This window comes from Aquila chrysaetos, chromosome 13 (assembly GCF_900496995.4).
Source record: "Aquila chrysaetos chrysaetos chromosome 13, bAquChr1.4, whole genome shotgun sequence".
NCBI classification, from domain to species: Eukaryota; Metazoa; Chordata; class Aves; order Accipitriformes; family Accipitridae; genus Aquila; species Aquila chrysaetos.
This window is the reverse complement of record NC_044016.1, coordinates 12,728,086-12,755,741: the sequence shown is the minus strand read 5'-3', so window position 1 is coordinate 12,755,741 and position 27,656 is coordinate 12,728,086. Positions and strand designations below refer to the sequence as shown.

General features: G+C 38.0%; 1 protein-coding gene across 3 annotated transcripts in view; it reads left to right on the top strand.

The window, feature by feature from the left end:
- Positions 1–2,567: 2,567 nt before the first annotated feature.
- SYT14 (synaptotagmin 14) overlaps positions 2,568–27,656 on the top strand; it is a 95,051-nt gene continuing 69,962 nt past the window's right edge. For all 3 annotated transcript variants that reach the window (XM_030035711.2, XM_030035710.2, XM_030035709.2), the window contains exons 1-2: positions 2,568–2,679; positions 14,278–14,325. In XM_030035711.2, coding sequence (XP_029891571.1) covers positions 2,667–2,679; positions 14,278–14,325 — 61 coding nt within the window. In that variant the 5' untranslated portion in view covers positions 2,568–2,666. The remainder of the gene's footprint in view (positions 2,680–14,277; positions 14,326–27,656) is intronic.

The following is a 27,656-nucleotide window of genomic DNA, read 5'->3' as shown; positions in this document are numbered from 1 at the left end:
TTGTCGACGTGGAACCATGTTTGTTCCTCGTGTCCTGAAACTGTTTTTCCAAACTGAGCAAATCACTACTTTGGTAGAAGTTATGTGTTTCTTTTGTGTTTTGAAAACCAAAAGCCTGGACTAAGAGTTCCAGTTGTAATGTTACTACATCACAACCATGTATTCATTCCTCACCCTCAAAAAGAGTTTGTCCAATGATAGGAACTTCTGCATCCCACTATGTTAATTGCATACATGAATCACAGAAATGTGATGGCATGTGAGGCTCTCCAAAAATTTTAGATTACTTTTTAAACATCTCACAGCCTGAATCCTGGACTCTGTATGGGTAGATGTCTGTGCTCTGGGAAGTTTTGCTGACATCAGTGACTGGTACTTCCTTTGTATGGGGATGCTGCCAAAATCAGGGGGAGAAATAAAATAATGTCAAGAAAAATAATAACTCTAACTATGTACTTGATCCCACAGGAGTCTTCATTCCTGTGCTCAATACAGTAATATCGTCAGAAAGATGGCTATCAAGATAAACTGTACAGAAAACTTCAGGGCCGGAACACTTTCTAGGAACGAACAGAAAATCATCAGGGTATCTGAGGTAAATGTCAGTGCTGATACAGAGGAATGTATTTGCCATTAAGCTCTGCTGACATTTTCTCTTTTAAGATCCTTTTTACAGTTGCTTCTTGTCTGGGCAAATGTCTGTCATTTGGGACTCGTGTTTTCCAAGATGGCCATTTTGCTCAAGCTGACTTTGCTTTTAAACTCCTCACTTTGAAGTTGCTTTTTCTAACTGAGATGAAGAATGAAATTGAGAAAACACATTGATTTTTCCATATGACACAACATTTCTGAAGGCTGCTAGACTGAAGGAGATTAATGCTTCCAGGATTTGAACAGTGACTTACATTTGGCAGGAAGAATATGTTGGTACCAAAGATATTCTTCCTGGCGATCTTGTGAAAATCTTCCTGTGTTCTGCCAGCCCGTGTCCGAAAAACCTGTTCGCATGTTACTGATGTGTTGTTTCCTTATAGCTCCAAATCTTAGTGGGACTTTCCTACACAGCAACAAGAGTTTTACGTATATCCCGTTGTCTTTCACAGTATAAAATCCATAATATAACCGATCTGCTTGGCTGTTTGTTAGTTGCAGGAGCCATGCATGGCCCGGCTCAGACGTCCTTCCGGCTCCCGGGATCCCCGTGGTGAATGCCGTGGGGCCTCGCAAAACCCTGTCCTCTTTGCTTGCCATGCTGCTCCTTTTGCATGGAGCTTCTGGGAGGCGAGGAGGAGAGTGCAGAAGGATGTCCCGCGTGGGACAGCAACTCCAGACCCCTGGGGGAAGAGAGGCTGGTCCCAGTGTGAGGGACCTGAGGAAAAGGCAAGGAAGGGAGAGGAAGGACCGGTGGCAGGCAGGACAGAGGAAAGGGTAACAACTGAAGCAGCACCTGAGGGGGGAAAGGAGGAGCACACAGAGGGTGTAGCCACAGGGAAGTGCCTGCCATAGCCAAGTTTCAACAAGAAAACACCTCCCCGCCAAAACCCCCCTGTGTAAACTACTGCAGATCCATTAACCCCTTCTCATTTCTTCAAATCCCTTTTAGCATCAAATTCACTTCAAGCGTTTGTTGAAGGTTGCTGTAAATTTGAAGGTGTCAAGCCCTTCTGAAGATATGTAGCGTGCTTGTGAATGTGGCTGCACGTGACAGAATGTTATTTCAGTTTTACACCCCTAAATCTATAGGAAATTGGATGCTGCGACTACAGAACGTTACGGTGAAAAACGGAAGCCATCAAACCTGAGATTTATGGTATCTGTTCACCACAGGATCCTGATTCACTCTTAAATGCCACCTGTCTTGTGCACCAAGTCAGTCAGAGGTACAATGGGAGGAAAAAAAAAAAAAAAAGGTATGTGATTGTGCAGTGGCACCCTGTCGTGACGTACTACTTGCGCCGTGGAGCAAGTGAAGGCTGCATGGGTAATTTTAAAGCTGACTTTTCCTGTCTTTCAGCTGCTTTACTTAGCTAAAGTATGACTTTTCCCAGCGTTTTTACAGGGGTGCATGGGCCCTCAGTGCGGCCGTACCTGTGTGAACACGGGGAAGCTGCACCCACTTGACTGCAGGTGCTGGGCGTGCAAAGCTCTGGAAATGTTTATGGAGCCACAGCCTGACTGACGCTCGCGGTTTAACAGCTTTGTTTTCTGTGTCAGCCACTAGCTTTGGGAAGAAACCCCACGGAACAGAACCATGGAAAGCGATGAGCTCTTCCCTTGACGAATATCGGCATTTTCTCCCCAAACCCGGAGGGCGCTCAGGACTTCCCGCACCGCCGGCCGCTGAGGTGAGGGGAGGGGCGGGGCGGGGCGGAGCGTCCCCAGCCCGCTGCGGGCGGGCGCGCGCCCCAGCCGGCGAGCCCCGCCGCTTCGACGGCCGCCGCCGCCGCTCCAACGCGGGCGGGCGGGCGGGCGGGCGAGCGCGCAGGGCGGCGGCGGCGGCGGGGGGAGGAGTCACGCGCCCCGGCACGCTCCGCTGGCCCGCCCCCCCCCCTTCCCCGCCCCGCCGCCCCCGCCCGGCCCCGCGCGGCGCTCCCGTCTCGCAGCCGCGGCGCCTGCCAGCGCCTCTCCTGCGTGCGCTCCACTTGGTACGGCCCACCCCGGGGATCATGGCGATTGATGGTAAGTAGGCCAATAACGGGCTCCTCTCGCCCCGAATCGCTCCCCTCCCCCAGCCCCCTCCTCTCCCTCTCCTCCCCCGGGCACGGGGAGGGGGGCGGCTCGGGGCCGGGGGGGGGGGGGGGGGGAGAGGGCTGCCACCGCGGTGTGAGGCGGGGGCGCGCCGAAGCCGAGCGGCACCCCCGCCCGGCGGTGCCCGGAGCCGGGCTGAGGAGGGCGGCGGGGGGACGCCTCTTCTCTCCTCTCCCCTTCCTTTCCCCCCCCCCAACCCGGGCCGGCCCCGCGGCGCGGCTGTTCCGTGCGTGGGGGAGAGGTGAGCGTCGCTGCTCCCTCCTCCCGTCTCCGTGCCTGGGAGCCGGGCAGGGGTAAATAATCCCTGGCGCGGTGGCCGGCATCCTTCCTCCTCCGCCGCCGCCGCCTGCCCCGAGGCTGCCGGGCGTGCGCCTGTGGGCGCCGCGGAGGGGACCTGAGGAGGACGAAGGCATCCTCTCCGTGCCGTGAGCCGCCCTTGCTCTGGTGGGGAGGCGGGGGCGGGCGGGCTCCCCCCGGGGCCGGCTGAGGGGCCGGAGCTGTGCCGCCTCTGCCCGCCGCCGGGTCCGAGACCGCTGGAGCGAGGGGGTGTCTCGGAACAGCCCGCAGCCTGGTTGTAAATGTCAGCTGCTGAACGTGCGCAGCCTTATCCATCCTCCCCGGAGAGACTTTGCCAACTGCTTTAAAAGTAGTCGTCCCTCCCGGCCCTGAAGTCTCTGAAAACTGATTCCCCAGGCGAGGGAGGTTCCCTGCTCTCTGCCGGTTGCCCGGCTGCTGAGAGCTAACAGGCTGCACAGAAGCCTGCGTCCGCAGATCTTTCTAGTCATCACTTAAGAACAACAACAGAGGAGTGAGATGTACTAGACACTTGTTGGGTTTGTTTGGAGATGATCATCTTAAAAGGCAGGGTTTCCGAGCTTTTTTTTGAAACCTTCCCTCGATTCTGAGAGTAACTTTACACCTCGTTAAAAATACTTTAAAAAAAATAATAGATCCCAGAACTTTATTTCCAGCAAAAGAAGGTCCTAAGGTATGCTGCTTCCTCGACCCTGGTGTTTCTTTCTGAAAGCATCTGTTGTTATAACTTAAAGAATTCAGGAAAACAGTGAGGGGCGAAAACCAAACTGTTCTTGTTTGTTTTGCATGTGGGATGCTTCTGTGCTGTCGGTTTCCTTGAATTAGTAATTCAGGCCTCTGTAAGAAGTTGCAGTGCGCAAGCAAAGCTGCGTGTTCACCCTGTCTTGGAAGCTGTGCACAGCAGGAGTCTAAGCTGGCCAGCTTTAAGTTGGCTAGGTTCTTTTCTGCTGAAAAGCCCTCTTAATATTATCAAGAAGATAGCAAAAATTTCTGCTGGGTCTGGACTTTTTACGTAACTCAAGCATGGAAAAAAAAATACATCAGTCCTTCAAAATCTGTCTCTGTTTTCATTTTAGGCTGCATTATCCCAGAAATCTGTGAGAATTTGTTGGATCTGAAAATATTCACATGATGTGAAGTTCATGTTTAATATTTTCAGAGGATTTAGGGCATTACTTCTTAAAGCAAATACTCATGAATGAATTAAGCAATCTAGCCTTTGAAAAGAATGCAACACTTCTCATTAGGGCCAGACTTTAGAAATAGCCCGTCTTGTGGATACTTCTGTGAAATTGCCAAAATGGGACTGAAGCTCTTGAGAAAATTGGGTGCGTAGTTTACAGTTAAATGTGAGGCAGCATAAAAAAAAAAAAATCCAATCATGAAAGTGATCTGCTAGGTTTTGATTTAGTACTCTTCCCAAAGACAGAAAATGCAATCTATTTTTCTGCTGTAATCTGTAGCCAGTGTGCAGCATCCTCTTTGTTTTCAACTGAATAGCTGAATGCTGTAGATTTGTTAGTAGGTGTTACAATTTTTATTCCTCATCTTGGTGTTCTCTCCCTCCTGTTTATGCAACAGTACCTTGCCTTGACTGTTTAGCAGTACTATTTCCTGGCCAGCAGTGTTTAAAAATATGAGTTTGATTTGGGCGAATACTAACTCTTGAAGTCAGGATCAAACCACAGGGCTTCCTCTCTAAAGTGTCAAAATACAGAATTTACATTGTGCCTACGTAAATTTGTAAATGTATTTAATTAAGTAAACGGAGAAAATACTTTGCTCCATTTTAAAGACACTGCAGTTGTCCAGGGTTTTTTTTAGTAAAGGCATGGGAAATAAGCAAGATTGAAAATCTCTGATTGAAGAATAAATATAAAATAACTGAAAACTCCTTCAAAGCAGGACATATACAGTTATATGTGAAGAGTGCACAAAATTAAAAGATCTCAAATTAAAATAGGATTTGTTAGCTGCAAGAAATTAAGTGCTTTTGGTTGTTCTTAAAAAATCTGTAAGTATGCTGACAAAGCGACACTGGAAACAGTACCAGTTTACGTTAATTCTAACACTAAAACCCCAAATTTTTTTAAAAGTGAGGCTTTTGTATCAAGTGTTATAGAGAACCAGGGAGCCATTGGCCATGGCGAATGACCATTGTCATTTTGTTCAGTGACAATGCTTTGTTACTTTTTTGCATTATGATCACTGACAGACTTTTAAAAGACAAGTATCCTTCATGTGACCGAGTTCAAAGCCCTAATTTAGTGATTGCGGGAACAGTTACATCTTTTTTCTTTATAAAGTTAATGTCATGTTTAAACATGTTCTTTTTTATATCTTTATAAAGACATCAGATATATAGTTAGCATAGGTCAGGCAATCTCGCATTTGCTAGGAAACAGCAGAGGGCAACCCAATTGGAAACCTTTTGGCTCAAATGAGTTGAGAGACTTGTATTTACAGTTATTTCAGTATATCTCTCTTCCAAAACAAAATCAGTCTTAGTATTAAGTAGGAGCTGTATTTTATGATGCAAGGTTTTTTATTGCTTAATAATTCCACTTTTTCATAGGGAAAGGTTAAATTAATCTAATGCGGAGAGTATCAGAATGGGGAGGATTGCAAATATGGCAGAGAGTAAGGCCAGACTGAAAGCAGTAGTAAGCCAAGACTGGCAGGCAGTCTGAGATTTAAGATTCTCTCACCTGCAGCTGCCCAGGCCTTGGGTCTTGTGATGGTTTGCTGGGATTGGGAAGAGAGAGTGTTGAGGAGTCACTTCTGAGAATCCTTCAGCATTGCCATGGTAATGTTTCTCATGGCAGCATTAATTTGATTTCTTTAAGCTGCTTTTCCTTTTTTGAGCAATAGCAAAACTTTGGCACCTGCCTTAAGAGTTCTGTTGAATTGAGGTCTGGGTGAGGAGCTAGCAGCAGAAATCACATTGTGTTGCATGAAGGAGGGAAAAGAAATGTAAAGGTCGCAGTGGGATGCTTTGTAACCTAAGGCCGAATTGCACATCTTGCATATCCTTATGAATTTACTTTTACCAGGTTCTTGGGCTGCACTTGAACATGCTTTAACATGGTATAGGCTATACAAAAGTGTACATCTCTCAAGGAGGGGAATACATTTAGAGATGAACCTTTTCAGATGGAGTTAATTCTTTTTGAATTTAAACTCTTTCCTATGGTTTTCATTGTGAGGAGTTTGGTGTTAAGAACTGAGAAGTAGTATTAAAGAGAATAATGAGCCGTACAGATAAAAGGAATCTACTAGAGAAGAAAGAATTACAGGGTGGTGCTGTCATCTAATAAGTTATTGCTAGAGTAATGAGACTAATGAACATGGCTTCCCATATTTTTCCCCTGTGATCCTACTAGTGTAACACTTGCCGTTCCGGATGTAGTATGCCAAGGTCCTCGTCGTGTATCTAGGCTTGTGAATAACTCCTGAGTGTCTCTGAAGTGTCCTGAGCTATCTGATGTTTCTGGCAAGATTGTCCCTCCTCTCTTTCCTCATCTGCCAGCTGTTTGGTTGGGAGCAGGCAGCTGCAGCTGTGTGTGCTGTGTGTGGATTTCTCAGCTGTTTGGCTGTCCCTGTGTTTGGTGGGGTCTGTGTTTATGTCATATTTGACTGCTGATTTTTTATGAAACATAGAATCCTAAAAGTATTAAGTTCTTAAAACTTTCTGTCAATTTTGGCTTAAATTAGCCAGTGAATTTGTAAGCAATAGAGGGATGGGGCCGGAAACAAACTGTTTAATTATATAACCCTCATTTCCTTGGAAAACAAAGACAAAAATTACGAAATGAACCTACTTTTTTTCTATGGATATAAGAAGAGAGAGGATTTAGAACACTGCTTCATATACATTACATGAAAACTATGCCTAGTTGCGAATTGCCAGAATCCAGAAAAGAAAACAAAAGAGCAATGAGCTGCGTACAGTGCTTAGGTAGGAGTATCATACACATGGCTCATAGGTTGAATCTGGCCCAGGGAACAGTTTTATCTTAACTTCCAAGTTACCTGGATTATTCAGGTGTCACTGCAGCGTTTACTAGAAGGGTGTAAGATGACACAGAGATCCTTAAGTTAGCACTGATCTGAATTGGCCGGAGTGCTTGTGAATCCAAGCTGGTGCAGCCAGGGCAGGGGTTGAGCAGCAGCAGAAGTATTAAATAAAGCCTAAACATAAGCAGCTGTATTTTGTACTTAGGCCCACTTTTAAACACTTTTGTTAAATGTGGGGTGGATCAAATGTCAGGGTATCAGATTTGATCAGCCACACAGAATCTGTTTAATGCTGTCTTATGCTCATTCACTGTCTGTAGAGGAAACTATTCAGTGAGTGTTACCCAGTATTAATTTTTTTATTGTCATTGTGAGGATGATTCCCTGCATTATTTGCTGATGGCAGTAAAACCTTGTGCTGTATGCAAAATTACCCATTTCCTGGTTGGATTTGTGTTACACCATCATCACTGTGGTGTTATGGATCTATTGAAATAGACAGCTGTTAGGTCTCTATTGCCTTTTAGGTAAGAGTGGGCTACCTTTTCAAAAAAAAAAAAATCTAACCTCTAATGCTCTACAGACTTCTTTTTGACAAGCTCGCCATGGGCCAAGATGAAACTATCATGCTGCATATAAGAACAGTTGATGCATTCAGAGTGAAATTCTTCTTGAATTCTGTTCATTTTTAGTGCTTAGCACTTTTGCAAATTGGAACTCTTGGCGTTCAAGATGGTCATGCAGGAAAGCAAACGCACAGTCGCTACCTGATTAAAAATGTTGGCTTATATTACTGCCTATCAAAATACAGGGGATCTGTAAGAGAGGAGAGTCTTGCTATCTTCCAGAGAACTTTCAACTGTTTTAACTATTAGGTCATATTTTCTCTTCACCTTATTCCCAGCCTGATTCAATTACACTCCTTGCAGCTTTTGTAGTAAATGGTGCGAGGGATCCACAGCTGATACTTCAGACTTTTCCTGAATATTGTCAGGTTTTGAACTGCATAAGGGAAAGGTCCTATGTTGTATATAAAACTAAATGTGTACCTGGGGATTGAAGTGGATTTCAAGTCAGCATTTAATCTTCGCACTTCCTAATTTTTGAGTATTTAACTTTTGAAGGTGGGAGATGTTTTCTGATTTCTGTGTAAACCTGTCTCTAGAGTGAGATGGAGAAACTTTGGGATGGTTTTGAAAGTTAACTGTAAGACAGCAAATGAGTGTTGAGTTTGTGAACTAATAGGTTACATTCTGCAGAGGAGCGTGTTCTTTGATGTGAAAAGTGGTAGGTTCCGTATGATTGACACACATCTTACAGGTATTTTTGTTTTGTAGTCTGAAATAAGCAGTTTGTTTAAATGGTGCTAGCAGAGAAGACAGTGTGTACAGTAGGAGTTTGTATTATAAAATCAGAACATTGATTTCTAACTTCTACTCTTGAAAACTTCTGATCTTGAACACATCTGCTGCTAGTTTAATCTGATACTTATTTCTTTTATTAGTGGGTTAGACAGTAAATAATTGTTCTTTATTCACCTGCTTACGTCCACCATCTGCTGTGTCTTTTTTCTAGGTCCAAGAGTCTTAGTCTATTAAATCACTCCTCAAATGGAAACTGTTTGTGTTTTAACCATTTTATTGACTTTTTTTGCCTTTCTCTGTGACTTCTGTGGTTCTATTTTATTCTTTGAGTTGGTGGGACAGAGAGGAGACCAAAACTGCAGAAAATATACAAGATGTGGGCGCATAATAAGGATATAAAATAGCAAATTTGAGTTGTTTTTTTTAACTTGCTGTCTCTGTCCTAATAAATTCAAACATTGTTTGCTTTTTAGTTTGCTTTTTCACTACTTCCAAGAATTCAACTTTAAACATTTCGGTTTTTACATATGCAATATTGTTTGTAGACTAAAATGGTAAAAAGGGTACTAAAGGAATGCAGAGGTGATTTTACACCATGGGTGAGGATGGGCTAATGGGTGTACATAACCTTTTTTGGAAAAACATCATACTGATGCCAGCTGTAGAGCTGCTGTTCTGTGAAAGTCTTTTCAGCTTTGTTTATTTTCCTTTGCAGTTAGCTGTGTGTTCATCTAAAACCAGATTCTTCCTTAAATTCAGTTCATGGTATGAGGCAATTTTTCAAGGACTGGATTTGTTGGTATATGTGAGCCAGAACACTTTCATTATAGTTGCCTTTTAGAATAAATTTGTAGTATGTTATATGAAACAGATTAGCATAAGAATGGGTTTCCTAAGTATCTTGTATTCGAAGCAAAAGCATTAGTATTTCCATATGCTTCAGACACGCTAACATTAACAGTGTGTTAGGCTTTATCACTTGTATCCCATTTTACGTTTCTGCACTGTAACACCGCTATTTTATGCATTTGCTGCACAGCACTGTTGTTTCCTTCTCGTTTGACAGTCCTGCATGCTCGAGGCAGGTGGCCAGCCTTACGTGTGATCTGTAGATTGACAATGACTGTGTCTGACCTGGGGTTACAGAGCAGGAGTGAAGGAGCTCTGCTGAAATGCATGTCCCTTGCTGTTGCTGTGCGTGAGCAGCAGCTACTCCTCTGTAATTTGGCAAGGTGGGCTTTCAAGGGCTGTAATGAATGCTGTGCCCCTCACCCTGTTAGTGCTACTCAGCCTGCATGGTATTGTCGTTCTGCACTGGAATTCCATGGACTTGTCGAGGGGAAAAAATAGTTGTCTAATGTTGAATAAAATATTAAGTGAATGTTTGTTGAATGTAGTCCAAACTTACGAAAATGCTAATTAAAATACAATCCTCAGCAGGAAAGTAGTTTACCATATAAAGAGTATGTCCCAAAACTTACACCCAATGACAGAGTCTTCATGATACGATGTAATGTTCTGCTGCAGCTACTAACATGGATTTGTTGCTGAACTGAAGAATAATGTATCTTATACAGCCTAAGTTGCACCATGGTATTAATACTGGAACTGAGACTGTGTGACATGTTTGTTGAAGGGATGGAATGGATGGACCCTCGCCGAGTTTGTGGGTGGTGCCAGATAAGGGAGCAGTTAATAAGCTGGAGGGCAGGGCTGCTACCTGGCAGGTGCTCAGCAAGCTGAAAGAATGGGCTGAAGGGAACTGCATGAACTTCAACAAAGACAAATGAAAGGTCCAAGTCCGTGCAGCACTACAAGCTGCGGACAGACTGGCTAGGAGCAACTCTGCATGAAAGAACCCGAGGGTGCTGGTGAACAGCATGTTGAACATGGACCAGCCATGTGCCTCTGACCTGTATCCAGCTGTGTTAACCCAGTATGAGAGAGACTGATGAACTGGAGAGACTCCAGCAGAGTGCCGCTGAGATGGTGGGGGACTGGAGTACATGGCACATGAGGAGAGGCTTGGGAGATACGTTTGTGTAGTCTGGGGAAACCTGAAGGGGGGCCTCTTACTGCAGCCTTTCATTGTATAAAGGGGTCTAAGAAATGGAGATGGGTTCTTCAAGTGCACAGAGAAAGTCCATGGGGCAATGGGTGTGAGCTACATCAGGGGAGATCCTGACTGGGTATAAGAAAGAAGTGCTCACCGTGAGAGGGGTGACACCTTCCCTGCCTTCCCCTTAGAACCAGTAGTGCCTGGAGAGGTCATGGAATCTCCGTCCTTGCAGAATGTAGTTGGTTGAGGCCCAGAGGAACCTCCTGTAAAGGTGGTCCTGTTCTGAAGTCTCTCAGAGCGCCAGAGGTTGTTCCCAACCTAAATCACTCTATGATAATTGCTATGTTAAATTTCCTAGGCAATTATTTTCAGCACCTAGTAGTGGAGTTTCAGCTAAAGTCCAAACATAGTAGAACTTTGAGTTTTGAATTGTACTAGTTTTAGAAAGACATAAAATTTAATCAATACAGATTTCAGGTGGTGCTTTATCATCTTTGATGTACAACATTTCATCTTTTTGGTGTGATAGTCATCTTGGTAAATAGAGACTTGGTATACAAAATCTCTATCTTAAATTGAGAAAATTAAACTTCATCAGGTGTTTCAGCTGCCTCTAAAACATCTGGGCATTCTGTTTGTGCTAAATGTTTGAATGATTTAGATTTTAGGGCCACGAGGTGGTGGTCCTTGCTGAAGAAAATTTAAATGTTTTGTTGAATGTGCAGTTCTAAAATTACTTCATCTTTCATTATTTCTCATTTTACTTCCATTGCCTGAAATTATGGAAAGCTTTATGTCCCCAGGTGGGTTTTTTGTATTCTCAGATTTCATTTTGCACAAAGTATTATGTAGTTTTATATGCAAACTCACTTTAAACTGTTAAATAGGAGATCATGTTCATAGTCAAGATGAAATAGAATTAATAATAATTTATATCTAAATCAAACTTAAATTTTATTTAACTGTAAAGATATGGTGACCTACCACTATATTAAAATCAATTACTTTAACATCCAAAGACTGTAAAATTTAAGCGGGTCATACCACCGAACCTTTGGGATTTGTGGGTGAACCAACACAAAACTAGTCTGTCAGACTGAAGTGCTAAATTAGCAATTGACATCTTGCCATCATGCAGAATGTTTTCATATTTTCAGTTTAATTTCTTCCAATGACTAGGTTATTCAAAGCTGAGAGACTTCTTGGGAGTTGGAAAGACAGAAAACTTGTGTTCCTTTGTTGATCTGTGAGTAAAAGCAAGGTGTCAATAGTGTATTAGTTCCACAGTTTTGAAGAGCACTAGAGAAAAGAAGAATCTGCCCAGGTGACTTGACGATAATATTTCATGTGTTTAATAAATTGGTTAATTTACAATATAAAAGATGCTTGCTTCAAATTTATTTTCAAAACATGTAGGTAATTTGATGTATTTTTATTTAAGTTGATTTCCATCCAAAAGCAATTTGGAAGAAGCGTAGTAGATTAATCACCTATTAAATAAGAAATATAATTCAGCATTTTCTAACAAAATAAAAAGGAAAAAATAATAATCCTGAATGAATGCACGTTAAATTGTATAAATTTACTATATAGCCTTGTGGTCAATAAAAAGTAACATGAGGATTAATGTAAAGGCATTATTTAGTGGAGCACCATCGTATTTTAGCTTCTACATGATTGAAAAAAGATAGCTTTCTTTAGAAAACAGTAGGTAGCAATGCAAAATCCAAACTTAAAGCTAGTATTTTATGATGAGATTTCAAGCTGGTTGATTTAACTGAGGACAGTATATAATTAAAATCTAATGCTGCTCACTGTTCTTCTCTCGGTCATTTCTAGGTGAATCTTTATTTTTAACTAACTGTCTAGCATCTGTGTAATGAAAAATTCTTTTATTTTTTTCAGTAATTTTTATTCTTCTTCACTGCTGAATTTAAGTCTATTGGGGGAAGAAAATCTAAGGAGAAGAGTTTCAGTCACTCTTTTGTAGCCTGAAGATGATTGCAATGACTTTAAAGAAGATGGTAATCTTCTCCCAAAGTTTGTTATTTTAAAAAGCCTTGTTGTCATAAAACCAGATTATTTTTTTTTACATAACATTTTGTTATGTTTTCCTTCCAAAATGTTTTCTGAATGAAAACGATATTGGCCAGCTTCTAGAATGCCTGAAAAGAGGTAGTTATTTTATTGCTATTATAGCTGGGTTTTGTAACGGTGATGACTATACAAAACTCATGGGATCATCAGACTCATTGATACTTGATTTCCCATTCAAGAGTATCTTTGAGGCTTGTATTTCATATTACTGAATATGAAAAAAAAAGTATGTTGACATAAAATGAGGATTCTTTTTAACTTCATACCTCACAGACATTTAATTTTATTTTAGAAGAGTTATGTTTTACTCCATTTTTTTGATTCCTTTTATCCTTTTTTTCCTCTTAATATATGCATTTCCTACAGTTATTTCTTTAAAATGTAAATTTAACTACAAATACAGGTATCTTCTTAAAGCTTTTACACCATCTGTTAGTGTTATCAATTATGAGTTTTAAATATTAGTTTATATTATATCATAATATCCTTTATTATATGGCATAATTCCTTTATTATGGAATGAAGGAGAATAATAAGTGCTATATAATGTATTTCCACATTCTTGAGATGGAAAGAATTTTGTTATCTAAAGCTTGTTTCAGAGTCTAGTGAAGTGTTTGGAGTACGGTAGTGATTAATGCATATGGAATAGATGTTTTGTGAGTTTTTGGAACTGTCTGTTTTGTATTTTCATGAGGTAGCAGGGAACTGGGTATGAAGACCTAACCAGTTCCCTTCAGTTCTGTATTCATATGCATGCAGTCTTTTGTTGTCAGTGGAAAAAGGCCTAGTGGGTGTTAGGGTATGGTTAAGATAGGCCATGGCTTGGTGTAGCTTGGAATGTTAAGGTTTGACCGCAGGACCTGTCATTCCTAACTACATTAATTTAAAAGTGAAGAGGATCATGAATGCTGTAAATGCATTCAATATAAAATAATCATAATAAAAAAAATCAACTCTTCCAATAATTTCTAGATACCATTAAAAGAATCTCTTCAACAGTTTGTACTTGCCTGTTCCTCCTTCTGCAAGGCTTAACAATAGCTTGTTTCATGTCCCGTCCCTGTATCACAGCCTTCCTCTTTCAACATGGTTGACTGAATGTATTCTCCTTCCTTTGTGGATTCCTTCATTACCCTCACTAGGAATATTATGTGTTGATGTTTTGTTTACTCCTGGAATTCTAACACTAAAATGTTTTTTATTAAAAATTCCAGGTAAACCCAGCCTTTAGTAACAGGCTTTCTCTTTTTTTTTTTTTTACCATGAAAGATAATAATAACATTATTTTGGCATTCTATTATGTTAGAAATATTTTTGATATTTTGAGAATTCTTCTGTAGATGCTAGTTCCCTCAGAACAGGAAATAATGTTTTATACTTGGGAAATATTAGTGTGGCTTCAGTTAGTTTGCTTGTGTTTGTAATTTTATCTGTAAAAATTCTATGTAAGACTTTTCAAACTGCACCATCATTAGTAGTATTAAGCCAAAGGTACATTTATTGGTTTTTCCAAAGAATATCATACATAAATTGAAAACTTGTTGAATCAAGCTTTTGCATTTTTGTTAAGTGACATGGTTTTACAGCTTTTTCTTTTACACTGTTTATAAGCCTTTTTAAGAAGCCAGATACATTTTATTTGTTAATATTTTCTAATGATTTATTTCCACATAGGTGGAGAACGAACTTGCGGTGTACACGAGCTAATCTGCATTAGAAAAGGTAAGCAATGATTTGTGAAAGTGAACTTCTGAGCTTGTGAATAGTAGTGGTGAGAAATCTGCTACCTAATGTTACAATCTTAGGTTTTCTGGATCTTAGCGTTGCATCTTTGTGTTGCAAAATCTTTTGATGCTGATGCTGTCAATGAAAAAAAGAAATAAAATGTGAAGTTCCAAAATAAAATTTGAATTTTCTCAAGAAGGAAAAATGTGCTCTTCCAATATTCACTGAGTTACATAGAAGTTGTTAACGTTGTTCAGCTGTGATAGGAAGCCACAAAAACTTTGATCTTTGCCTCGTTCAGATATTTGTAGGATGGTTTTATTTTTAGTAGTAATAGAAAGTTGTGAGGGTATTTTAAACAACTGATGTAATGGACTGGCAATCTCTGCCTATGTTTTCAGTTGAGACCCTAATGACTCAAACTTCTTTGAAAACAACTGTATTAGTAATGAAATCAGTAATTAATAGAGCCTGAAACAGAGCTGTGCTCAGGAGAGGACTTTTATAGGTTTAAAGCTGAGTTATAGTGACAGAAGTTGAAGTTTGACAGTACAGCTCAGCTGATACAATGACTAGATATAGTTCTGTTTTCTTGTCCCTTTTGCCAGCCCTACGCTTCTTTCTGTGGCATTGCTATTGAACCTCTGTGTTCTGATGTGAAAGCTAATCTTAACCAAAAAAACCTGAAAAGTTTCTTCAAGGATTAGTTCCTTGCATTGACTCACAGTTAGGTCAGAAGACTCTCAGTGCTTTCAAAAGGAAAGGAGTAAGAAAGTGTGGCGGGAGAGGAGGAGGGCTGCAAGACTCTTGACAACTAAATGTTAGACTGGCTCAATAGTATTGTCAAACCATGTCGTGCTTGGTGGCAAGAAATTTTGTTTGGCTTCTGAATAGAGCTTAGTTTCCATTGCATTCACTTAAAGGTTTTAGTAAAATGAGGGTTTTTTTAAACATTTACTTAATATCTCCTAACCTCAGAATTAAGTCTACCAGTTAAGGTGAAAAATAGCTTTATCGTCACAAGTCATCTTTTCCAAATATCTCTTAAAAGAACAATTGGGTGTTGTATGTGGTTTGACAGTACTGTAATTAAAAACATTTTTCTGCTTTTTTAAACTGTAAATTGTTTCATTCTTGCTTTTTTAATTACTTCGTTCTCACTTGGGGGGGGTGTACTTTTTCCTTTTTATGTTTTGGGGAGGGGGTTTTGTTGTTTTGTTTTGTTGGTTTTTTTTTAAAACTTCTTTATTGCTATCTCTGTTTTTCTGTTGGTGTATAAGTTGGTACACACAGTGTTCTGTATTCCTTCTGTAATAGGCTCTGTTTTTCTTTCTGAATTATGAAACTCATTGGAAGTTCAGGAAGCCTACTGATAAAGTTTCAAAATCTATCAATCTTGCTAATCTCTATTTATTTCAGGGTATTGTAGTGATTTTAAGAAAAACAATTTTTCTACGTTCTTGGAGGCAGTGCTGTATGGTTTTTAATGTTATTGCTGGGAAGCTAAATTAAAAAGACGTGCATTGTTTTTTAAGGTTCTATGTTATGTTTGAACACTAGATTCTAGGCTCCATTTGCCGTTGATATGATATTATAAACATTTTTTTTTTAGAAACAGCTGCATGGAACCTGTGTTTTAGCATTGGTGGTTATAAATTAGCTTAGGGATAAGCATGATTAAAAGAGAAGTATCCTCTTAGTGCCGTTTATACCTGCCACATGTTGGGCTCCTTTTTTCTTCATATGAGTTTCTGTGTGTATTCTAACCTTGTGTGCCCCTACGCCCAGCCATGTCACTGACAAATTTCTCCTTGTAGTGTGTGGAGCCGGGTGCATTCTTGTCTGTCCTCTCTCCCTACTTGAGGTGTACATATAAAGCAGAAGATGCTTGCCATCATACTTCAAGTCTTCCAGTCGTGTAGTGTTTTGATTACTTTATCTAAGACTTTACATCATCTGATATGCATTCAAGATGTTTTTATTGTCTGACCAATGGCCAGGCTCCGAAGGATTACTTTATTTGCCAGTTGTCCAGGCCTGCTTGTTTGCCAGTATCAGAGTGTGTGCTCAAGATCTGTATTGACCTCCTCAGAATAGGAAGGCCTTTCCAAGCAGAGAATTCCTGGCTACCAGCAGTCTGGAGCTAGTCAAATCAGACCTTCCAGCTCTGTCTTTAATGCCACTGGGTACTCATTTCAAGCTTATATAGGATGAAGTTGAAAAGTTTCATGGCATAGAGGTCTTCCTCTTCACCATCTCTTGACTGCGCTGTGAAAAGCCAAGCATTATTTGGTCTGTGAGCTCACTGTGGAAGTTTGATAGACAAATTAAGTATTCACATTGACACATGGATAATTCCCTGTAGTCTTGCCTGGTGCTGGGCAAGATTGCATTGTCCCCCTCTCCTTTTTTACTGGTGTCTGTGTGACTGTGGCACCAGGAGAGTACACCCCGGCACTCCTATCATTCATTCATTTTTTACAGAAGGCTATCTATGAGGCTTTGAGAGTTGGTGCAGTGTTTGACAAAATGGTTCTGCATTTGCTGTTTGCCTGAAAGCTTCCAGTGCTTTCTGCCAGGTGATGGTAGGTAACTCTGACTGCCAGGTGACTGTAGTTAGAGTGCCTGTGTGGAACCTCTGAAAGAAAGATGAGTAGTAAATAGCCAGCATAAGTCACTAGAATTCTTAGAGATGTCCAGTGCACATCTGTGCTTTGCTTGTCTGTCCATCTTTCTCATAGTCTTTCCAAGTACTTTGTTGTTGAGAAGCAACTAATATGATAAAGAGCGATGTTCCATCTTATTTGTCCTCTACTGAATACGGAAAAGGGAAAAGAAAGCAAGCAAGCTTGTGTCTTCTATGAATAATGCACAGGAAAACTTTCCAGTTTCAAGTGATGGAGTGTAGTTAGAATTTATATGGGGATTATATGACTTGAAGAACACCTGTTGCTGGTGATTAATATTTCTTTCTGGTTAGCAAAATAACACATTCCTAAATTGTCTTGTTCTTGCCTGCCCATTGATTTTTTCTAGGAAAATAGGAACCTTGGTGTATCAGATGATGAAATGTGGAAATGGACCAGAAAGGTCTGCAAGGCTATGTGTGACCACACCATTTAGCTCGAATTATTTAATGAAAACTTCTTATCTATGTATGAAGGCATAACTGTAAAAAAAAAAAAACCCAAAACAAAATAAAGCTTAAAAAGGAAATGTCTGCTCTGAGAATATTCAGTTGTTAAAATGAAAATAATCTGAAACCTCACTTTTCATTTTTTGTGAGGTTTTGCATTTCTCAAATTAGCCAAAACAATGGAAGGGGTTTTTTACATTCATTATCTTCAATTTTTTTAGGTACTCTAGGCTGCGGTACTGGGACTGCAAACAGTTGCATTTTCATTTAAAACAGTTGCATTTTCATTTAAAAGCATCATTAAAACTTCTTTGATGTTAACAATGCTTCCACTGAAATAAATAAAACTAATTTGGTGTGTAGATTTATTTTTAGCTTTCTAAGACTCAAAGATTTGCAAGTACCAGTTATAATGCTTATTGAATATTTGAGATTATCTGAATTCTAGTGTAAATATGATACCAATACAGTATCAATACAGAACTCAGATTTGCTAACCAAAGGTGTAGCAATTATCTAGCACAGGGCCTGCCCCCGTGTCACATAATGTTGTTACAGCTTCATAGTTGCCCAAGATAGACTGTGGTGGGTCCACTTCTAGTCTGCACAAGAAGGATTAAAGTACTTTTGTAGTGTTTTGCTTGTTCAGTTTCCTTTTAGCAGATTCATACATTTTTGAGAAGAATCGGCAAAGAGTTGGTCAGGAGTAAGAAGACTGATAGGCTTTTCTGGAAAGCCTTGAAAACTAATTTGTATGTATTTTTAAATAGAGGCTTTTTCTAAATGCGTACTTATAGGGGGTGTGTGTCCTGAAAATGTGCATATTTTTGTGGCCATTATGTAACATCTAATAGCTGCAAAATGGAGAACAAGTCACTTTCCAGCTATAGAAAAGAACTTTAAAGTATGATTAGTTATTACAGAAGTTCAGTAATATAGCACTGAAATTTGTGACTCCTGTGTTTAACATAGCTAAGTGGTTGAACTGTTTGTGTGATTTTGTATTTACACTTTGTCAAATTCTGGAAATTGGAAAAAGGAAGAAGGTATTTTTGCTTTTATTATAAATTAACTTCTTGTTTACTTCTGTTATGTAATGCAAGTTTATTTTATGTACACACATATTCAAATTCTTCTTGTCTGACAATACAAATTTGAAGGCTTGGCTAAGGAAAGAAGAGTCATGCATAGTTTAGTTAGTAGTGACTGAGTCATTTCATTCAGTCACTTAGGGTTCTTGACAACAGAAGAAGGTGACAGGTTTTTTCTGAAACTACTCAGTTAAAGGTTTCCCTTTTTGCTGGCTATTTTCCTAACATGTTTTTGAGAGACTCGTGAGAGTTACATTAAATTGTTCCTTTGGTTATCTGCTGTGGACATAAAAGAATCTAGGGAACCTGACATCAGACTTCAGAAAAATATTTCTTTTTTTGGCTGTGTAATGCACTGTAGCTAGGCTGCTAGTCTAACTGGGAATTAGCTGTTGTTAGATGTACTAATGTTTTAATTAAGGCTGTTTTGAGGTTCTGTTTGTACAGACGAGACAGACTTGTGATGAGTGTTTATGATATTGAGCTATAACTGAAGAAAAACCCTCTTTAATATATTCTGATATGTGTAATATTCACTGTGCGACATGGAGGTGACATTAAAGCAGAAAATGTATGGCCATATTATTTTTAGGTCTTTCACCTTTCATTGTTCATTTGTGTATTTTTGAAGTAATGCAAAGTGATACTTCTAACTCAGCAATGTATTTTGTATTTAATTCATGGAAATGTAGACTGAGTATCTGAGTAAGGACTGAGTTGTACAGATTTTAAAAAATTATTTTTTAAGCCTTTTTTTCTTTTCCAAATGTTCTTTTCTTTCTATTGTTGTGGCAGTCTTGCAAACAAAGGAAATTATTCAGCAAACTGCCTTTGTGACTAATAATGGAAAAGAAGTGCTCTTTAATATGCAAAAGGAAGAAGTTGCAAAAAGAGCAACGTCTTTGGCTGACAATGAAAAATGTCACTTGTAATAATAATTTCGAAAAGATAAGAAGGTATGAATTTTTGTTTTGTCAGAAGTATATTTTAAGTAGAACTATGTCCTCTTTAATGTTCTGGTCAACTATCCTTATCCATTTGCATGTATCTGAATGTTAAGTTGCCAACTGCGTTTAATTCAAATGGAAAAAAATCATATTTATTCATGAATTTCATTTTACAACTAGAAATATTATTTTACTGAAAGTCACCTGCGTCTGGTATTCAAGTTATATTACAGTTTTTATGATAGTCTACACTAAGTGCCTCTGAAAAAGAAACAAAATAATTTTTCCCCTTTCTTTCTGCTGTCATCCAGTTGGTAGAACTTCTTGTTCTTCAAGAGAAAGGTGATACCACAGATGGTAGCAAATTTCTTTAAATTAGGTAACCCCACATTAATGTAAAACATTATAACTATACATTGTTTCTACTCATTTAAGAGTTCAGATGTGGACAGTACAAAGTGCAGTGCATTTCCTCTTTTTACAGAGATAAGAATAAAAACTGTTCATTAAAAAGTATACACAATTAAAGCTACTTTTATAATATACATAGAAAATAGTATTTAATCTGTTCGTAACGGTGCACTAGTTAATTTTTAATAGACAAATACATATTTTTTTCCAGGCTAGAAGAAATTTTGTGTCCTTTATCCCATGAATACTAAATTTAATAGATCTGGGAGATATAAAAGTATGACTACATATTAAAAAAAAAGAAAGTAATAATTTTAGAATTAACAACACCGGGATATATACTAAATTTTGCACTCTGTTGGAAAGCTAATCTGTATTCATACATTTTGGACTAGAGAAAATTTAATACGAAGTAAGTATTTTTCTTTGAGATTATTGATGCCCATATAGGAAGCAAAGTTATGTTTCTGTGTGTTCTCCTGTGTTTGGAGTCTTCTGGAAAGCAGCAGCTACTGGGATCACTTAATTGCAACTATCACAGTACCTTTTCTTCCATAGCAAGTTTTGTATGTAAGAACTTTGCTATATCCAAACCCTGGCATTTCTTCACTTAAAATGTTCATATAATCATTTTTTACTGCACAGTACTTTGCTATGTATCCTAGTTAATCACTGTGCCGTTCAGTAATCTGCATCCTGGATTGTTTCACACTTTGTTATTAATTGTAGCGGCTGATAGGAAAAATGTGGTTTAAAAGGAATTTTTATTACATAGATTTTTTTCCCCAGTAGTGGAGAGCTACTTTATAGTAGCTATGAACTTTCAAACCTCAAGTCTCTAGACCCCTGCAGGTTTTTAATACTTTTGCACTGGGAGGATTATTTGAGAGTGCCATTAAAAATCTATAATCACAGCTGTTCTCTTACCCACTGTGTTGAGAATACAGTTGTGTAATATGCTATGTAATTGCAGCAGATTATTGGGATTTGGAGGTAATCAAGATGATTCCATGATATATGTCTATTCCAAGTAGCAATGAGATGCTTCCTTCGCTGTTTCTTTTCAGAGATTTCTGTTGTGAGATACTACTTAATAGGAGATGAATTCCATGTTAGAGAGAAAAGGCACTGAGGGACTGGTAAATCAGCAGGGGTGGCAGGCTGACAACTTCCTCAGCCCAAAAGGGTTTAGGAATTAAAAGATTTCTGTCAAAAGTTTAAATCTCCATCTCAGACTATGGCTCTGTTATTCCTAAATTCTTTCTTACATCAGTGATATTTTGGAGCCCAGGGTCCTCTTTTTCCTATAATTAAATTTATCTCCAAAAGACAGTTTCAGCATGGTATTTTAAAAGAAAGGGAAAGGAATCCTGTAAATGATGATCTGCAGAGGCAGTACTGGTGTTGCTAGAAGTATTTTTGTGCAGTTATGTATGTGATTAGTTAACTTGCTGAACCAAGCCCTTTTTAACACAAACTATAATTTATGAAATATATTGAACTCTTATTTGATGTAAATATTTAGTCAAATAATTTAATTGCTCATAATAAAATTAAATAAATTAAATTTTTTAATTAAAATACATTCTAGACTTTTAATTAAAATACATTCCTGTGTGAAGGAAGTCCTGGAATCTAGATGTTAAAATGTATTTTTTCTTATTAGTCCCTGTAATTAGATGTTAAGAAAACGAGGGGGAAAAGAAGTTCTGGTTTATCTCTGTAGCAGTGCAGATTATCCTTCAGCCAGTATGAACTGACATAAACCAAATGGTGAAAAAAGTTGATGATATTCCTGATAACTTTCCACTGCAATAAAAGTGGCGGTGGAGTTAGACCAGTGTAGCCGTTGTGATACAGTAATTGCAGTAAATTTTTTTATGTAAACAAGGACATGTATTTTTTACTTAATGTTAGGTGTATGTCATTTTTTAATAAATTAACCTTTAAATGGCATTGTGTATCACTTCAGATAATGCAAGTTTTCTGTTTTCCCCAGTATTACTTTGAAAGGTTTATAAATAGAATTTTTAAAGGACATTGTTGTTCCAAATAGAAAGTTAAATAAGCACTTCCATCCCAATTTCATTCTGTCAGTCTTTCAAAACTTCTGAAAGGTTCATGTTACTCAAAATAGTTAATAATTTTCTTATTTAGGAAATGCAATGCTCTTTTCAGTTCTGCATTGAAATTCAATTGTCATTCAAGGTTTGTGTTCATTTAAAATTGCATGTCACTCAGGGTGATATATTCAATATAGATATTTGAAGTGTTGAAATACAGGTAGCTCATGTTGCACATGCTTGTAATTTGTACTGGAGAGCATGTAAACTTGCTGTATAACAAAGTGCAAGATGCAGGAGAAAGACATGTAGGAAGGAACATCATAAGACTAGCAGTATAACGTGTATTTAACATAATACACTGACAAACGTAGCCATTAGCAGTGGGCTAAGTTAAGAAGTCTGTGCTGGAGAAGAAAGGCAGAATACAAGTTTTAATTGAAGGGGACAGCATCTTTATACAGGAAAGTTTCAGTTTTAATGTTACCTAAATGTAGCTAAAAATTTAAAAACATTAATAGATGAGAATTAATTGCATGTATTAAGTTGAGCTAAAACACTTCTGATGCCTGTTTTGGCAAAATATAAAAGATATGGGTAAATTTGTAGAAAGGAATGACATAGTTCTGATGTTTTATATGAGAGAAAGAAGAAAGATGAATACTGAATAAAACAGGAAGCATAGGAAATACATTTGGAATTTTGTTTTTTGCACATTTAATAAAAAGTTTAGAGGGAATTCTGAGTTCATTGTCTGTCATTGATTTTTAGCAGAAACATCAACTAGTCAATTTTTATGGCAAAGTTGCTTCTGTTTTTTCTATGGGAAAGTATTCTAATAGTAATGTCAGCTGCCACATAGAGTTTATCTTGTTTGTAAAACAGTGTAGCTAGTCAAGAATTCAATTTTTTAAGTCTTCTAACACAACACTGGATAAAATATTGCCCCCTGTAGGTGTAGCATTTTGTCTAGGTAAACTAGGTTCTATTTACTTGTGATTGCTTCTTCAACTACTCCAGCAAACAGGAAGACAATAATTCTGCTAAATTATTGTGGAACTTTGTGTATTGAGTTTACCTTGTCAAAGAAAAGCTGTTTAGGAAGAGCACAAAATCGTAGGTAGCCTTCAAATTCGGTTACTTACTTTTAGAGAAGAGACCATCCTATATAATTAGTCATAAAAGAAAAAAATATTTATGTGTAAACTGACACATACAAAAGTACAGTTCTTATTCCTGTTGAGTAATCAGTCAGACCAAAGTATTTTACTTCTGAGCTGACTCCAAGGTATAGAGGGTTTTATTTGTTTTTTTCCATTATGACATGAGTTGTCTGTGAGAAATAAATATGTGCTTTTTGGAGATAAATAATTTAAGCATGGAGAAAAGGCAGTCAAGGCATGAATCTTATTTTTTGGTTCAGTAACCTGTTTAGCTTTCTGAAAATATGTTAATTTCTTGTGCAAGTCGGAAAGTTGGTATGAATTGACAAGCACCAGTGAATAGCATTTGGATAAAATACTTTTGAGCTGGACAGCACAGGTTATTTTCATGTAATGTCAAGATGTAATGGTGTAAAAACTAATAACAATAAATAATTCTTCTTCAGGACTAAATACAAAACAACAGTCCTGTTTATTTAAAAGAATTTTAAGGGCTAAAATATTTTAGATCAAGTTGTAAAAAAAATAAAACAGGTTATAAATAAAAACAAGCTTACATTTTTCATTTCAAGTGTTTTTGTGCTAGGATCTTAAAGTTAATTGAGGTTCTTTGGATCATACCCCTAGTTAATTTGTGCACAGAACAGATAGTATTGCTTTGTAAATGAATAATTAAAACATCACTAAGGTAACTATGTGGCTTTTTACATTACTAGCTAAGTGAGCAGTATGATGTGGAGTGTGAGAGCTCCAAAAATAATTGACTGGATATTAAATATAATTGGGGGTTTAGATACATATTAAAAACATTAAATGCTTTTAAATTTAATATTAAAAACATTAAATGCTTTTAGTATGTCTGAGGATTTTTGTTGTTTTGTTGATACTTATTTAAAGATGCCATTATTTTCTGAAGAGTTTGAAACATCTTTTGGAAAAGAAAAATTATTTAATAATAAGGAAGGTATTTGAGAAAGACATCCTAATTTGATATTTAAGATGAAGAGATGGTAAGTTTATGTGTTCTAATAATTCTAATTCTAGTGATGATAATAATAAAAGTGAATTAGTGATGTTAATGTAATACTTCTGTAATAAGTATAACTTTCTATGCCATTTCTATAGCCAGCAATTCAATTAGTCATAACTTTGTAGCAAGACATTTGTTCTTTTAGTATTTCTAAAAGTGTGTTGTATTAGTATGAAATTCAAACATTCATTGTTGTTTTTCTTAAGAACTGAGGATAATTATGAAGTTTATAAAAGTAGGATGTTTGAATTTGAAATATGACTATGAGAAAATATTGCCTTTCTACCGGATTGTGATTGTAGAAGAAACCACTGGGAACCTCTGAGAGTTTTTAAACTGCTTTTAATGGTACAATTAATGCCCAAACCAATCAGAATTTATGACAGTGTGTTTTGAATCAAAATAATTCTGGTGCTGAATGTGACACAGATGTATTTTACATGCAAAAAAGAACCTTTTTTTTTTTTTTCTGTCTACGAAGTATAACTGCTTGGCACTTCAGCTGTGAGAAACTAATTGAAGGATTAATGTGATGTATAAAACCTTTATTCATAGATGGGAACCTGTACACATTTACATGTGGAAAATTGAAGTACAATTTTATTTGGGTTTTTTTTTGGCTTTACAATGGTAATACATTAAAGGATTTTAACTTGATAATATAGTTAATCTGTGAACAAGCATTCTAAGATTCTTTACATGCATGCAAATTGATACTGGAATATAATTTTCAAGCCCTATGTTTACACTTAATTACATAAATAATTAAGTAGTCTTGCTGCAGCTAAAGTTTCATTCTTTTTGTAAGGTATCAGCCAATGTTTTTTTTCACTCCAGAAAGATGTCATCAGATACTGTGTTTCCATAGAGAACTATACAGTTTGCATACAGTGCCTTTTTTAACTAATTAGTATCCAGGAAGTACTTGAGAAAAAACCAAAAGCATTGTGTTTTCAAGTTACTTTTAGCTTGTGGTTAACTTCCTTAAGCACGTATTTTGATGAATCAAAGCAGCTTTGACTACTGAACAATATAAGCATAAGTAAAAAAAAAACACCCCCAAAATTTAAACCAACAGTTTCAAAAGATCAAATGGGAAATACTTGCCCGTGGCCAGCACCACTTTTCTCTGAAGATGTTGTACAGTTAATCTATCCTATTAAAAGAAAACATTCACTGTCCTTTATTGTGAATCATAGAATGATTGGAATTCAGTTCAGTCTCCTGCTCAAAGCAGTGTTGACACTGAATTCAGGCAAAGTTGCTTAGGACAGCCTGCTCCAATAGCAAAGCAATTATCCTCATAGATAAATTTCTGTGGTCCCATTATCTTTACCTGTCTAGTCTTCCTAATCTGTCTTCTTTTTCTGCCTTCTCTTAACTTTCCAACTTGTTCTGTGTACTCTATCCCAATGTTGCACCTTCTTCATAACTCGTACTTCCCATTTCATCATTATCTTGTGCCTAACTGCCGTCTTCCACTTCACTCTCACTTCTGTTGGTCCCTGTGTGTGGTGAATCGCATTTCTTCTTCCTGCCTTTTCTGCCACTGCGTCTGTGTTTGGTAGGTGTTAGAACTGGAAGTTATTGAAAAATGAAGATTTTCTGCTTTTGGCCAGTCTCTAGTCTCATTTGGGTCAGGATCATCATTCAAAGAAAACTGGATGTTGTTCCAATAGCCCCAGACATTCTCAGTTATCCATATGCAGTCTTGGGAAGGAGCATGCTTACTGCCAGGAGAACCTTAGGAGATTTCATCTGTTAAACTTTGAGGTCAGAAATGAATATACAGAAACTGAGGGTTTTGTCAAATCTCAGAGCTTTCCCATGTTTAGGAAGATTGCATGAAAATGGTAAATGGATGCCTGACAAATGATAAATGAACACCTGACATGCCAAATTTTCCTTGCTCTTAATCAGGGAACACTAGGGCTTTTAAAAAAAATAAATTAGTCACCACTATAGCAGTAATTTTTTTTCCTTCACCTCATTCTTGGTCATGGCTTCACTATTTTTTGGGGAACTTAAAAACAAACAAAAACCCTTCAGTATGAGGCAGAGTTGCCATATACTTCAGCTGTAACAAGTGATTTTAATGAAATGATGAGCAACTCCAAGCAGGCTTTTGAAGGGAATATCAGGTAATCTTAGCAGGATGTGCAACCAAGGTCTTTTGTGAACAAAGGGATTTTTTTTTTTTTTCCTATTTGTTCATGATAATGAAAATATTTTTTAAAAAGTTTTAGCTTCCTTTCCTCTCTGGCCCAGAATAGAATTCCACTTTTCTCACCTTGTTGCTCTGCTTGATGCAGCAGGACATCTCATCCTAAAGGACTGATGCGGAACTCCATAACTCTATGGGTCCTTGCATTTCTGTTGTACTGTCTGAAATTGAAAATACCACGTGCCTGCTCCTCCCCGTTGCCCTGTTTGTTTTATTTTGGCCCTATTAAGCAGTTATACTGTGTTCTTGTATTTCTTGTTCTTTCTTGGACTTTAGTGGGTTGGAAGGTGGAGGTCAGATTTTGAAGGTTTCCAAGTATTTCTAGCTTTGCCTTCAGTTCTTCAGAAGACAGTGTTCCCAACTTAACTCAGTTGACAGTTGCTCAATTTTTTCCTAGCTTTTCTGGTACGATCTAATAAAACAAGAAAAAAATTTACTCAAGTTTGATATTGACTAAATAGAGGTTCTAGTGTAATTGCGGTTTCTGTTTTATCATTTTGGGAGTTCTTTGGTTGCCATTCTGGTATTTTTTTAGTAGTATTTTCAGGGTGGGTGGTTCAAAGTTGTTGGCAGGTTCCTTTCCATGTGAAAATTTTCAGGGTTCTGGTCACAATGTTACATGATCTCTTCTGGTCAGAGGTAAAAAGTGAAGCAAAAATAATTTTCAGTTTCAGATAGGTCTGGATGTCCAGCTCAAAATAGACATGCAAATCTGACCAATTCCTTTTAGATGGTGTAAGGTGCATTTCTTTTGATCTTTCTTTTCCAGTTTTTAAAACACACCTGTATAATTATTTAAGAACAGGACCACAAATGTTCCTTGTCATCCCGCAAAACAAACTGAGGAGGTTGTGGAACTGTGTGTGTTTCTCAGTCAGCACTTTTACATAGATGTATGAGCTCAGATTTACAAAGGACATATGTAGAATCAAAGAGTAATTTAATTTGGAAGGCTCCTGGGAAAGTAATTCCCAGTTCAGCCCCCTGCTCAAAGCAGGGCTAACATTAAAGTTGGATTTTATAACTGATCTAGGCAGTCTGTTCCAGTGAAAAACCCCTCTTATTCTGTAATTTTTTCCACTCATCTCCAACTGGATTTTTTCTTGTTGCTACTGTGAACTGTTGCCTCTTGTCCTTTTGTATTGCATCTCTGAGAATGCAGTGTCTGTTGCCAACTTTTCTTTAATCCCACTCCTTTTACATAGTGAAAGATGTTGCCACACAGCATTATACTCCTAAAGTGAAGTGCCAAGATCTTGGCAA